The sequence below is a fragment of the Ursus americanus genome, chromosome 26 (assembly GCF_024610735.1).
Source record: "Ursus americanus isolate L20-20 chromosome 26, mUrsAme1.1.p, whole genome shotgun sequence".
NCBI classification, from domain to species: domain Eukaryota; kingdom Metazoa; phylum Chordata; class Mammalia; order Carnivora; family Ursidae; genus Ursus; species Ursus americanus.
This window is the reverse complement of record NC_142152.1, coordinates 12,118,234-12,131,410: the sequence shown is the minus strand read 5'-3', so window position 1 is coordinate 12,131,410 and position 13,177 is coordinate 12,118,234. Positions and strand designations below refer to the sequence as shown.

The 13,177-nt window shown below is 35.7% G+C and overlaps 1 protein-coding gene and 1 pseudogene across 2 annotated transcripts in view; one reads left to right on the top strand and one right to left on the bottom strand.

Annotated features, from left to right (window-relative positions):
• Nucleotides 1-13,177, bottom strand: part of FUT8 (fucosyltransferase 8) — a 150,781-nt gene that overhangs the window by 89,950 nt on the left and 47,654 nt on the right. Inside the window, exons 2-4 of one of the 2 annotated variants that reach the window (XM_087856020.1) lie at nucleotides 4,005-4,120; nucleotides 3,730-3,892; nucleotides 2,943-3,038 (exon numbers count right to left, since the gene is read on the bottom strand). In XM_087856020.1, coding sequence (XP_087712146.1) covers nucleotides 2,943-3,038; nucleotides 3,730-3,892; nucleotides 4,005-4,120 — 375 coding nt within the window. The remainder of the gene's footprint in view (nucleotides 1-2,942; nucleotides 3,039-3,729; nucleotides 3,893-4,004; nucleotides 4,121-13,177) is intronic. The other variant, XM_045810445.2, reaches the window with a different exon arrangement.
• On the top strand, nucleotides 11,259-11,504 carry LOC123800650 (cytochrome c oxidase subunit 7B, mitochondrial pseudogene; annotated as a pseudogene).

Here is a 13,177-nt window from a genome sequence, read left to right as displayed (position 1 = left end):
TGATGAGAAGAATAAGCTTCATATGACAATGTTCCCTTTGTCCATGGATATTAGGATGGATGTTCTAGCACCACCTAAAAATAAGCCTAGATTCCTTACAAGAAAGACAATCATATACAAACATTTTGTCCAAAGGAATTAACAACTGAAGAAAGAGTATCTACATTCCAGTTTAATTTAAGTCTCAGTCAGGTCACATCTCAAAGAACTTAAGGTCTTCCTTCATTCCTTCCTCTGTGTGTGTGTATGAAATAAAAAACAAAGAACAGCTTTGAAGGTTCACAAAACTTAACTTTTCAAGAGTGGAAATATCAATTCTTTGACCTTTCAAAGACAGTCTAGTAGCATCTACCTTATGAGAGAGCTATAATAGCTATGATCAGGAATTCTGAACAAATAAATCTATAAGCTATTAACCTACTAATTTTCCCTATAAGCAGATATTGCACCCCTTATCTGAGTCATAATCCCCTATACACCGTATCAAACAGTCAATCAGCATAATTAGCCATAAGTACCATTTATCATTTGGGAAACATCTTACCAAAGCTGTTTTATATATTATTGATAATGAGATGATGCAGACCAGGCCAGAGCAATGAGATTGCTGCTTCACCAGATTATTTCTCAGTAATTTCAGCTAACCCTATAAACCCTCCTGTCCTTCAGTCTGAAGTTTAATAATTGCTATAATCTAAAATCAGAAAGAAGTAGCTCCAGGAACTATTTCATTAACATTGGTGTCTGGCAATATAAGGAATGCAAAAAGAACCAAAGCAACAGTGATTAAGTTAAATATGTCTCTGGGCAACCTAAGACAGTGATAAGGCAGAATTTTCCATGATATCTCCAGAGGGACAGACATATATAGTTATATTTCCAAGCCCTGAGCCTATACTACTACACAAATAATAACATCACAATGACAAAAATAATCACTCTAAAGTTAATCTCCCTCTCACTATTTCAAAGAGGCCACAGTCAATTCATGATTGATGATGTCAAAAGCAGCAGGTAAATTTGACTGTATTACTACAAAGTATGGTAATATGCAATTGCTAGAATGAAATCATCACTTGAAAATCTAGTTTGGCAATGTCTTATAAATTAAAGAGACTCTCAACATGTCCCACAAATCCGGCTCTAGATATTTAATCCAAAAGCAATGAAAACATGTTTCTGCAGAAACATGCATGTTAATGTTTGTAGTGGCTTTATGCACAATCACCAAAACATGTAAACAACCCAACTGTCCTTCAACTGGTGAATGGATAAACTATTGGTGGTATATCCATACAGTGGGATATTACTTAGCAATAAAAAGAATGAACTACCAATGCACAAAACAACATGGGTGAATCGCAGATGCATTATGCCAAGTGAAAGAAACCACACTCAAAAAGCTACATAATATAATGATTGCATTTACACAAAATTCTGGAAGAGGCAAAATTATAGGTACGGGAAACAGACCTAACGACTGCCAGGGACTGGGCTTGAGGAGGTGCTGACTACAAAGGAGCATGAGCAAATTTCTCAGGGTAGTAGCAGTGTTCTGTATCTTGATTGTGGTGGTGGTGGGGGTAACAAAACTACAAGCATTTGTCAAAACTCACAGAACTGCAGACTAAAATACATACATTTTATTGTATATAAATTATGTCACAATAAAACTCATTTAGAAAGGGAGGATCAGTGTTTCTATCAGAACCAAGTTTTAAGAAAGAAAAAAAACCCTTTTGAAAAAACAAAAGCCCATGAATTTGTTACCTGTAATTGATGTCTTTCTGAACCAAAAAATGACAAGAGTGATTCATAGAGAAAGCTGAACAAAAACACTGATAGGCTTAACCTCTAACTGATTTCTCAGAGAACATAGACTTTTAGTCCAGAGACAACCTATACACTATATTTGGGCAACTGTAAAAATGAAATGAGGATTTTTGTGTAGTGTAAAAATCACCAGAGGCAAACACAAAAGTCTGTTTTAATTTTAATTCTTACACTTAAAAATCTTGAAAATTATTAGTAAGATGGCCTATTCTGCATACATACAAATCCTCCCTACTTGTACATTCATAACTTTAGGGTTATTTCTCCAGTGTCTGGCTATGCTTTGCTCATTATTGTATCACTGCATTCTAATACAGCTGCCTGAAGTTAAATTACTACCCTGTGAAGTTGCATCCCAAGTTCCTTAGAATTTCTGCTTAAGATAGCAAAAGAAATTGACTGGGGTACCCTGGGTACCTTTCCATTTTTGTCTTCAGTTAAATATTATTATTTAACATATACTAAAAGGTAGTGTCAGGAATCATAATATATTTAAAACAAAATTCAACTTACAAAAAATTTAACATTGATTTACATCAACTTTAGGGCCCAATACTTTTTACATTTGTACATTTGTACAAATTTTTCCATTTATACACACAGTCACAAAATACATGCACAAAATAATTCTTTAAATAATAATTTTAATTTAGAAAAGACCTGAAGATTAAATTCTCAAGTACTTTAATTAAATCAAACTTTAAAATTAAACACTAAGAATTCAATAGCCCCAATTCTCCTTTAAATACCACATAGTCTACCCAACTCAAATCCTTTTCAGATCTACATTTTCCTGTAAAACGGTGATAAGCAAAGCACACAAGCACACAGCTCCAATTAGCAGAATCATGATGCCCAGAATCAGCTTTAGGGTAGAGAAGCAATAAGAATGGAATTAGTCAGCATTTGGTCTAATGGTCTAAGTATGGCGAAAACTTTCAAAGGGACTACTGAATGCCTCTTGAAATTTATGCTTACTTCTGTAGATTAATGCTAAAATGATTCCACTAAACTGATGGATTTTATTTGTAATTTCACTTAAAATAGAACAATATTTCAAAATCCGTACAATTGCTAATGATGTTAATATATATGAATCCCTTGGTTGTGGAGGAATTCTTTTCTTCTTCACAGTGGTAGGCTGTGTTAATACAACAATTTTTCTTTTACTGTTCACTAATGAGACAGTAATTGCCATCAGAATCCTACTGGGAATATAGACTTGTATATATAACAGACCTAAGGACAGGTTTCATTTTATTTATAATGATTCTCAGATACACTGTGTTCTGCATGAATACACCAGTACCAAAATGTTTTCTTTTCTATGGAAGATAAACTGCATATTTTCAGGAATGTGCAAACAGGAGAAATAAATTTAACAGATTTCAGATTCTTCTTTCTACCAACTAAGTAGAAAAATAATTAAAAGAATGCACACTTTTATAAAAAACCTGTTAACCTTTATTCAGAAACCCTAAAAAGGTGCTATTTTAAAATTCTTAATGTTTGCATTAGAAACATAACTGCCAGCCTCAGTATGAGTTCCAATGTACAGTAATGTAAAAATGCATACTCCAATTATTGATTGTATATGAAGGAAATTTACAGGAAGATATTTTAATGTATTACTGGCTGACACCACTACCTTCAGAGTTTACTTAGGGTTTATATAAAGATTTCTAGAAATACATTTTAAATAATATTTTCCAGTGGTATGTTTTAGCTGATGAACTACATTTGGGAATTATTGTCCTTGAAACCTCAGGTACCCTTCTCTTAAATATGGTAGGTATCACTTACCATTCAGCAGGGAAATTAACAAAAGTTCCAGTTTATATTCTTAGATTATAATCTTTACCAAAGGCCAAATGAAATGTAAAAAAAGAATAGCACCTTTCATGATGTCCCAAATCTGACAGAAATTCATCTGCATGTCTTTGGAGTACATTTCCTTCTAAATTCTTTAATTTCTTCAATTCACTTTGTAGAAAAAACCAGAGCTCTTTAGCTCCATTTTCAATCCTCCTCCTTAGGATTTCATGATCCTTCCCCAGACCTGCAAAGAATAAATAGTATCAATATTCCCAACATTTTGATAAAAGAAAATTTTTAATTACTTGTGGTAATATCAACATATTAAATAGGAAAAACACTGTATAATCACCTACCATTTCTAGTTTGTTTCTTATAATTTTCAATCTGTTCTTTGGCCTTCAAAAGTTGTTCTTCTAAAGCACGAACCCTTCCTGAAGCTGGCCCCTGATCAATGGGACCTTCTGGTATTCTGTAGTTAAAAAAAAAAAGTAAACATTTAGCTTATAAATTATGCAACAAAATTAATGCTTACTTTGCTACAACATATTTCTTGGTAACTCTAGAAGTCACAAACCATATATTAGAAGTACAAAATAAAATTTTCTCTTCAAAGGTGTAGGATAAAGGATAAACAATGGAATGATACTGAACAAAAACAGAAAAAAATAATCTAGCTCAGAGATCTATGATCTTCTAGGAATAAAGGAACCTTTAGGACTGTGTCCTAAAAACTCTCATCATATTACTTAGAAAAACACCATCAGTAGCAAAGTGGTCAATTCTTCATTAGTGTCAAGAGCAACAAAGGTAAAGGAGAGGGTGACAAAAAGGCTTAGGGGAAATAAAGCATTTATCTGAACATGTGCCTGTGTTCAAATAACAAATACAAATTATTTCTGAATTAATCACAATATCAGGCTATCTAAATCTGTGCTCCAATTCATGAACTCATGACCTTAGGTTATTAAGTATTGGTTTTATAGAAGGGTAAGACAAGACTAGGAGATGGAGTATATTGGAAAAAAAAATTGAAGATTAATGTCCTGTTTGTTTCTATCAGAAATGCAAAATATCAGTCAACAATATAAAATGTTGGAACATGGCGGAGGATCTCTTGCTTATATTATCAACCTATCTGTACAACTTCCAAACAGGACTGTTTTGTTTTTATAGGACTTTGGCAATATTCTGTACTCTATTTTGGCCAAAAAAGACATCTACATCCCAATCCTGGAACCTATAAATGCTACCTTAGACGGCAAAAGAAACTTTAAATATGTGAATAATTAAGTTAAGGATCTTGAGATGGGGGAGATGGTCTTGGATTATCCAGGTGGACCCTAACTGTAATCACAAAGGTTCTTAAAAGAGGGAGGCAGAGGGAGATTTTACTGCAAAAGAGGAGATGATGGTGTTGCTATTAGCTTTAAAGATGGGGGATGGGGTCATGAGCAACAAATATGAGGAATGCAACTTTAGAAGCTGGGAAAAGCAAGGAAACAGATTCTCCCCTAGAGCTTCTCAGTGGAAATATGCTGACACTGGTTTTGGCCCAGTAAAACTCACTTCAGACTTCTGGCTCCCAAACTGTAAGAGAATAAATTTCCATTGTTTTGAGCCACAAAGTTTGTGGTATCTGTTACAGCAGCAACAGAAAACTAACACACATACACATATAAATCCATACATCCATCTGTATATATGTATTTGCATAATTATTGTGAAGATTAAATAAATGGCTGATTTTTCTTCCAAAATCTATAAAAGTACTTAGCACAGTATTTGGCAATAAACTATCAGGACTATTGTATCCAGGCTCAGTCATTTTAGAGATGAGCTATAATCTCAAAATATCTGGGTATCTATTCTCATCACAATCATTTTAAGGAAATAATTTTTAAAATACACTTGGCAGAACTTAAATTCAGATGTCAACTCAGTCCTTTGATGCAAAGACTCCAATACAGATCTTTTGTACCTTTTCAAACACTTTTTTATATAGCAGAGGAAGCCAAATGAACTATTAGTTACCTATACCACTTCAGAATACATGTTTAGTAAAGAAGCTCTTGGTATAGCCCTACCAGAGTAAATGAGGTATTCTGTACTTGTATGCATTAACACTGAACAGCAGCATGAAAAATAACCATTCTCTAATCATGAGTATCCCAGGCTACAAAATTTGAATTACAAAGCCTTCATTCGTATACCTACAAAGTGAATAATGATAAAATAAATAGAGTTATTAGGTGCACAATTACCCAATTTATAAGCTCAAATGTGCATACACTCATAAATGAGGCATTTCCTGGTATATAGTTTTTAAAATTTGCCTCTTAATCTCTTTCCGAATTAGATGGCTGATTTCTAGGAAATAATTTGAAAACAGAATAAAACTACTACCTCTTGGAATTAATTTTGACAGCACTATGCCATAGGACAAGAATGTCCTTTTCCAGAACATACCTTAATGACATAACATTTCAGACAATACAAAGATATGTCTAGGTTCTGCTTTTTATCTCATTTCTGCATATATTGATGGAAAAACATTAGTGTAAAATAGGCAAGAAAAAAACAGCATAAAATCATTTCAGATTTCAGTTAAGTACTAAATCCAATCTAATTTTAATAAAACATACATGAATTAGTAATTTATATTACACTATAATATATAATAATCAAACCCAACTTGGATAAACTGTAGATAAAAGTAATGGAGGAGCCAATGTAAAAAAAGTACACAATAAGGACTATTCTTTCCAAAACCCATCCAGAAGAGTCAATCTGCAAGGACATTATCTGAATATTTGGGGTTTGAGGTGTTTTGTTTTTTTTTTTTAATCATACTCACTATGCAAAAGATATATAGGACATCTTCTGGCCAAGATGAAGCAACAGAGATTAGATTTACCAAAATGCCTGAAACAACTGAAAACCCAGACAAAATGTATGAAACAATGATTTAATAAAACTGGAATCAGGAGATACCCACTAGAAAGATGGCAAAATAGGTGGTTCCCAACTTCTGTCCCCTTCAGGGAAAGGGCAACTAGTAACTATCTATAGACAAGATACTTGTGAGGATCCAAGAACATGGTGGTGAGGCTGAAGCATCCACTTGAGCCACAAAAACCAAGAAAAACCTCATTAGAATAAGGTTAAGAGGAACAGTTTCACTTTGACTGCATTGTTCCTTCCCCAGGTCAGTGCAGTGCTACACAAGGGGGTCCCCCTGGTCCTACAGTTTCTCCAGTGAGAAAAGGAAGAGTGCAAGGTGGACATCAAGCTTCCCTAGCATACCTGATGCGTCCTGGGAGCTCCACTTAAGAAATGCCTCACAGAGAATACTGGGAGAATCAGCTACAGATAGAGAAGGGGGAAACGGACTCATAGCAACAAGTGTGCAGATCTTGGCCAACTGCATTCCTGTTAGTTGTGGGGCCTGAGCAGAGATCCCAGATCCTGGCTCTGATCATTTGCAGAGCTGAGCCAGTGCCTCCCACTGGCTAGGGAGCTTAAATGGCAGTTCTACTTGGTTTGGGTCCCCAGCCAAAGGGATACCTTGGTGAGGAGCCCCACCTACACAAGAAGCAAGTCAGCAGCCCTGATAAATGCTGAGCATAGCCTCCATTCCACTTAAGCAGGAAGCCTGCCCTAAGCTGCTGGGCCTATGCATCACATCCCATGGCCCACTAAAGCAGTCAATGGCCACACCTAACTGCTGAGCATAGTCTCCAGCCCCACCCAACAAGGAAGCCTGACCAAAGATGCCAGGCAGCCATGGGCAGCATACAATACATCCTGTGGCCTACCTAGGCAGTGAAGCAAGTCAGAAGCCCCATTAAACTGCTAAGTATAGCCTCCATAGCCTCCAGCAGCTCCTGACAGGGAATCGTGGCCATGGATCCCAGGCAGCCACAGAGCCCATTCTACAGCTCCATTCAGGTAGGGAGCTAACCCCAGCAGCACCACCCTACTGTTGAGCATAGCTTCCAGCCCTGCCTCACAAGATTCCCAGCCAGAGACCCTGGTCAGCTCTGGAGCTCAACCTGACAGCTCCATCCAGCCGCACAGACACCCTACAGCTCCATCCAATTGCTGGGCATAGCTTGCAGACTCACCCAGACAGAATGCACAGCCAGTCACCCCACCTAATCACAAAGCATAGCCTGTGGCTCCACCTGACCAGTGAGCCCATAAGGTAACCCTGCCTGACCATGGAGCACCCAGTCCCATCCAACTGTGGGGTACAGCTGGTAGTCCTTCCCAAATAGGAAGCCCAGCAAGAGACACTGTCAAACAGCAGAGCACAGCCAGTAGCCTGCTCAATTGTAGAGCCTAGCCTGCAGCTCCATCCAACTTGGGGTACAGCCTACAGCCCCATCAGATCAAGGAACACAGCTTGAATTCCCATCTGATTGCAAAGCCCTGTGTATAGCCTTAATTGAATGTAGAGTCCAGCCAATGGCACCATCAAGCAAGGGGGCACGACTTGGGGACTCCAACTGACTAGAAGCAAATTTCGGAGTTCAGCATGTGGGCTTGCCCAGTCTCAGAGTGCAACCAGAAATACCACCCTGCCAGGAAACATAACCTGCAACCTGTGCAACCTTATGTGACTGCAAAGCCCAGCAAGTAGCTCTACCTGAACACAGATACAAGCCAGCGTTTATGCTTGAATGCAGAGCCCAGCCATCAGACCCAACAGACTACAGAACACTGGCAGTATCCCCAAACAACCTTAGAACACAGACATCGGCCCCACCCAACTAGAGACCCTGAGAGCAAGCACTGCTTGCCAGAAGCTCCTAGCAGCTGCTTGCAGAAGCCTCAGCTGAGCTGAATGGTGAATGTCTTTCCCTGCCAAAGCAAACCTAAAAAGGCTGGAAAAGAAACTGCTTCCTCAAATGAGCAAATACCAACATAAGAATATGAGGATCAGGAAGAATCAAGTAAGCATGACCCCACCAAAAGAAACTAAAAAAGCTTTAATAACGAACCTTAAAGAAATAAAGATAAAAAACAAATAAAAAATTAAAAATTAAAAAAAGGATCTATTAAATATCTAAAAAAGAATTCAGAACAATCCTTTTAAAGGAATTTGGTAACTACAAAATACAGATAAGCAGCTAAACAAAATTAGAAAAACAATACATGAACAAAATGGGAGGCTCAACAAAGAAACAGAAACTGTAAAAAAAAATAAAATAAAACAATTCTAGAGCTGGAAAATACAATAACTGAACTGAAGAATTCAATAGAGAGCTTCAAAAATAGATCTGACCAAGCAGCAGAAAAAATTAGTGAATTTAAAGCAGATCATTTGAAATTATCCAGTCAAAAGAGCAAGAAGAAAGAATTTTAGAAAGTGAAAAAGACTATATGAATTATGGGATTCCATAAGAGAAACAATCTATAGTTATTGGAGTCCCAGAAGGAAAAGAAAAAGAGAAAGGGGAAGAAAGCTTATTTAAAGATACAACTTCCCAAATCTACTGAGAGATTTGGACATCATTTCATGCAGTCTGAACGTCCCTGAAAAGTTTCAACCCCAAAAAATCTTCTCTAAGGCACATTATAATAAAACTATCTAAAATCAAAGACAGAAAAATTTAAAAGCAGCAAGAGAAAAAAAAAATCCTCACATACAAGGGACCCTCCATGAGGCTATTAGTGGCTTTCTCAGCAGAAACCTTGCAGGTCAGGAGGGAGTGGGATAATATATTCAAAGTGCTGTAAGAAAAATACTACCAATCAAGAACACTGTATCTGACATGCTCTCCTTCAAAAACAAAGTAGAGATAAAGAATTTCCAACAACAACAAAAGTTGAGGGAGGTCATCACCACCAGATCAGCCTTATAAGAAATGCTAAAAGTTCTTTAAGCTGAAATGAAAAGATGCTGATTAGTAACATGAAAACATATAAAAATATAAAACACAGTAGTAAAGGAAAGTATATAACCAAATTCAGAACACCACCGTACTGTAATATGGTAGTGTTTTAATCATTTCATTCTGGTATAAAAGTTAAAAGACTGACTATAACTACAATTATTTGTTAACCCCTATGCCATATAAAAAGATATAACTGTGACATCAAAGCATAAAATGTGGGGAGAGAGTAAAAGGGTAGAGGTTTTTGTCTATGATCAAAGTTAGATTGTAATCAGCTTAAAATAGACTGTTATATCTATAAGATGTTTCATGTAACTCTCATGGTAACCACAAAACAAAACCAACAGTAGATGCACAAAAGATAAAGAGAACAGAATCAAAGAATACTACCAAGTAAAATCATCAATCACAAAGGAAGATAGCAAGAAAGGAAGAAAGAAGGGAAAAGCTACAAAACATCCAGAAAATAATTAGTATGATGGCATTATTGTTTACCTATCGGTAAGTACTTTAAGTGTAAATGGATTAAAATCTCCAATCGAAAGGAATAGAGTGACTGAATGGCTAAAAAAAACAAGATCTAAGTATATGCTGCTTATGATATTTACATCAGCTTTAAGGACAGATACAGACTTCCAGTGAAAGGATGAAAAATGATATTCCATGAAAATGGTAACAAAAGAGAGCAGGGGTAACTATACTTATACCAGACAAAATAGACTTTAAGCCAAAAACTGTAAAAAAAGACAAAGAAGTTCATTATAGAATGATAAAGATGTCAGTCCCCCAAGAGTACATATCAATTATAAACATATACGTACCTAACATTAGAGCACCTAAATATACTAAGCAACTATTATCAGATCTGAAGGAAGAAACAGACAATAATAACAGCAGGTTCTACTACTATTGTGGGGACCCAACCTCCAACAATGGACTGATCATCCAAACAAAATTAATACGGGAATACTGGATTCAAACTATACTTTATACAAAATGGACCTCATAGACACATACAGAACATTCCAACCAACAGCAGCAGAATACACATTCAAGCACATATGGAACAGTCTCCAGGACAGATCATATTTTAGGTCACAAGAAATCTCTTAGCAAATTTAGAAGATTGAAATCATACCAAGTATCTTCTTTCCTGACCAAATGGTATGAAACAAGAACTAGTTAACAAGAGAAAAAAAGCAAAATCCACAAATATATAGAAATAAAAAACCAGACTCTTGAGCAAAGAATGGGCCAAGAAAAAAACAAAAAGGAAATAAAATCTTGAAACAAATGAAAATGGAAAACCAACATACATAGGGGATACAGAAAAGCAGATTTAAGACGGAAGTTGATAGTGATAAATACTTACATTAGGAAATTAGACATTCAAATAAACAATCTAAATTTATATTTTAAGGAAATGGAAAAAGAACAAACTAAATCCAAATAAGCCGAAGGAAGGAAATAACAAAAATATGAGCAGAAAGAAAATAAAATGAAGAAGAGGAAAATAAGACAGCTTAATGAAACTAAGTCGGTTTTTTTGAAAGATAAGCAAAACCAATGAACCTTTAGCTAGATTTACCAAGAAAAAAAAAAGACAAAAAAAAAATTAGAGGTTTTTTAGGGCTCTTTGCAAGGAGACTTGGCACGAAGTTGTAGCAAACCAATAGCTGCAGTTGCCACCGTTTTGTCTTCAGCTTCATGATGTTTCCCGTGGCCAAAAATGCTCTAAGTTGTCTCCAAGTTCAAAGCACTCAGCAAACAATGGCAAGATAGAGCCACCCGAAAGGGACACCTGATTTCCACGACAAATATGGCAATGCTGTATTAGCTAGTAGAGCCACTTTCTGTGTTGCTGTATGGACATATACAGCAACACAAACTGGAATAGAATGGAACCTGTCTCCTGTTGGCAGAGTCAACCCAAAGGAATGGAGAGATCAATAATCATCCCAGCTGGTGTATTACTGAATTACTTCAAAACCAACTCATAACTGATGCCAAAAGTACTGTGGACCCATTAAAATACGGCATGATTGAAGAAATAAAATACATTTGAAACCTTAAAAACAATTAGAGATGAAAGAGAAGACATTATAATTGATACCACAGAAATTCAAAGAATTGTAAGAGATTATGAATAATTATATGCCAACAAATTGGACCACCTAGGAGAAATGAGTAAATTCCTAAAAACATACAATCTAGCAAGAAATTAAAAAATCTGAATACACTAATAATGAATAAGAATATTGAGCAAGTAACCAAAAATCTCCCAACAAAGAAAAGTTCAGTACCAGACAGCTTCAAGGGCAAATTCTACAAAACATTAAAAAAAAAAAAATTAATGCCAATCCTTTTCAAACTGTTCCAGAAAACTGAAGAAAGGGAAGACTTCCAAATTCATTTTGCAAGGCCAGCATTACCCTGCTACCAGAGCCACATAAGGACACTACAAGGAAAGAAAATTACAAGCTAATATCCTTGATATATATATAGATAAAAAAATTCTCAACAAAATACTAGCAAACCAAATTAAGCAGCACATTAAAAGGATAATGTATACCATGACAAGTGGGATTCATTCCTAGGATGCAAGGATGGTTCAATATATGTTATTAAGTCTGATATATCACATTATAGAACAAACTATAATAATCATATGATTATCTCAATAGATTCTGAAAAAGCATTTGATAAAATTCAACATTCTTTCATGATAAAATGTCTCAACAAAGTGGGTATAGAAGGAATGTACCTCTACATAAGAGGCCATATATCATAAGCCTACAGCTAACAGACTCAATTGTAAAAGGTTGAAAGCTTTTCCTTTTAAAATCAGGAACAACACAAAGGAGCCCACTCTAACTACTCCTATTAAACACAGTACTGGAACTCATAGCCAGAATAATCAGGCAAGAAAAAGAAATAAAAAGCACCCAATTCAGAAAGGAAAGAGTAAAACTGTCTTTGTTTGCAGATGATATAACCTTGTATATAAAAAATCCTAAGGACTCCACAAAAAAAATTGTTAGAACAAATCAATAAATTCAGTAAAGTAGCAGGATACAAAAGAAACATACAAAAATCAATTACATTTCTATACACTAATAATGAAACACCTGAAAAAGAAATTTTTAAAAATCCACTCATAATAGCACCAAAAAAAAAAAAATACTTAGGAATAAAAGGAGGGGTAAAAGATTTGTACACTGAAAACTATAAGACTTTGATGAAAAAAGATAGAAATAGGGGCGCCTGGGTGGCTCAGTCGTTAAACATCTGCCTTCAGCTCAGGGTGTGATGCCAGCATTCTGGGATCGAACCCCGCATCAGGCTCCTCTGCTGAGAGCCTGCTTCTTACTCTCCCACTCCCCCTGCTGTGTTCCCTCTCTCGCTGGCTGTCTCTCTCTCTGTCAAATAAATGAATAAAAATCTTTAAAAAAATATTAAAAAAGAAAAATACTCATGTTCTTAAATCAGAAAAATTAACATTGTAAAATATCCATACTACCCAAGCTATCTATAGATTCAACACAATTCCTGCCATAATTCCAATGACATTTTTCACAGAAATAAAAAAAATCCTAAAATCTATATGGAAACACAAAAGACACTGA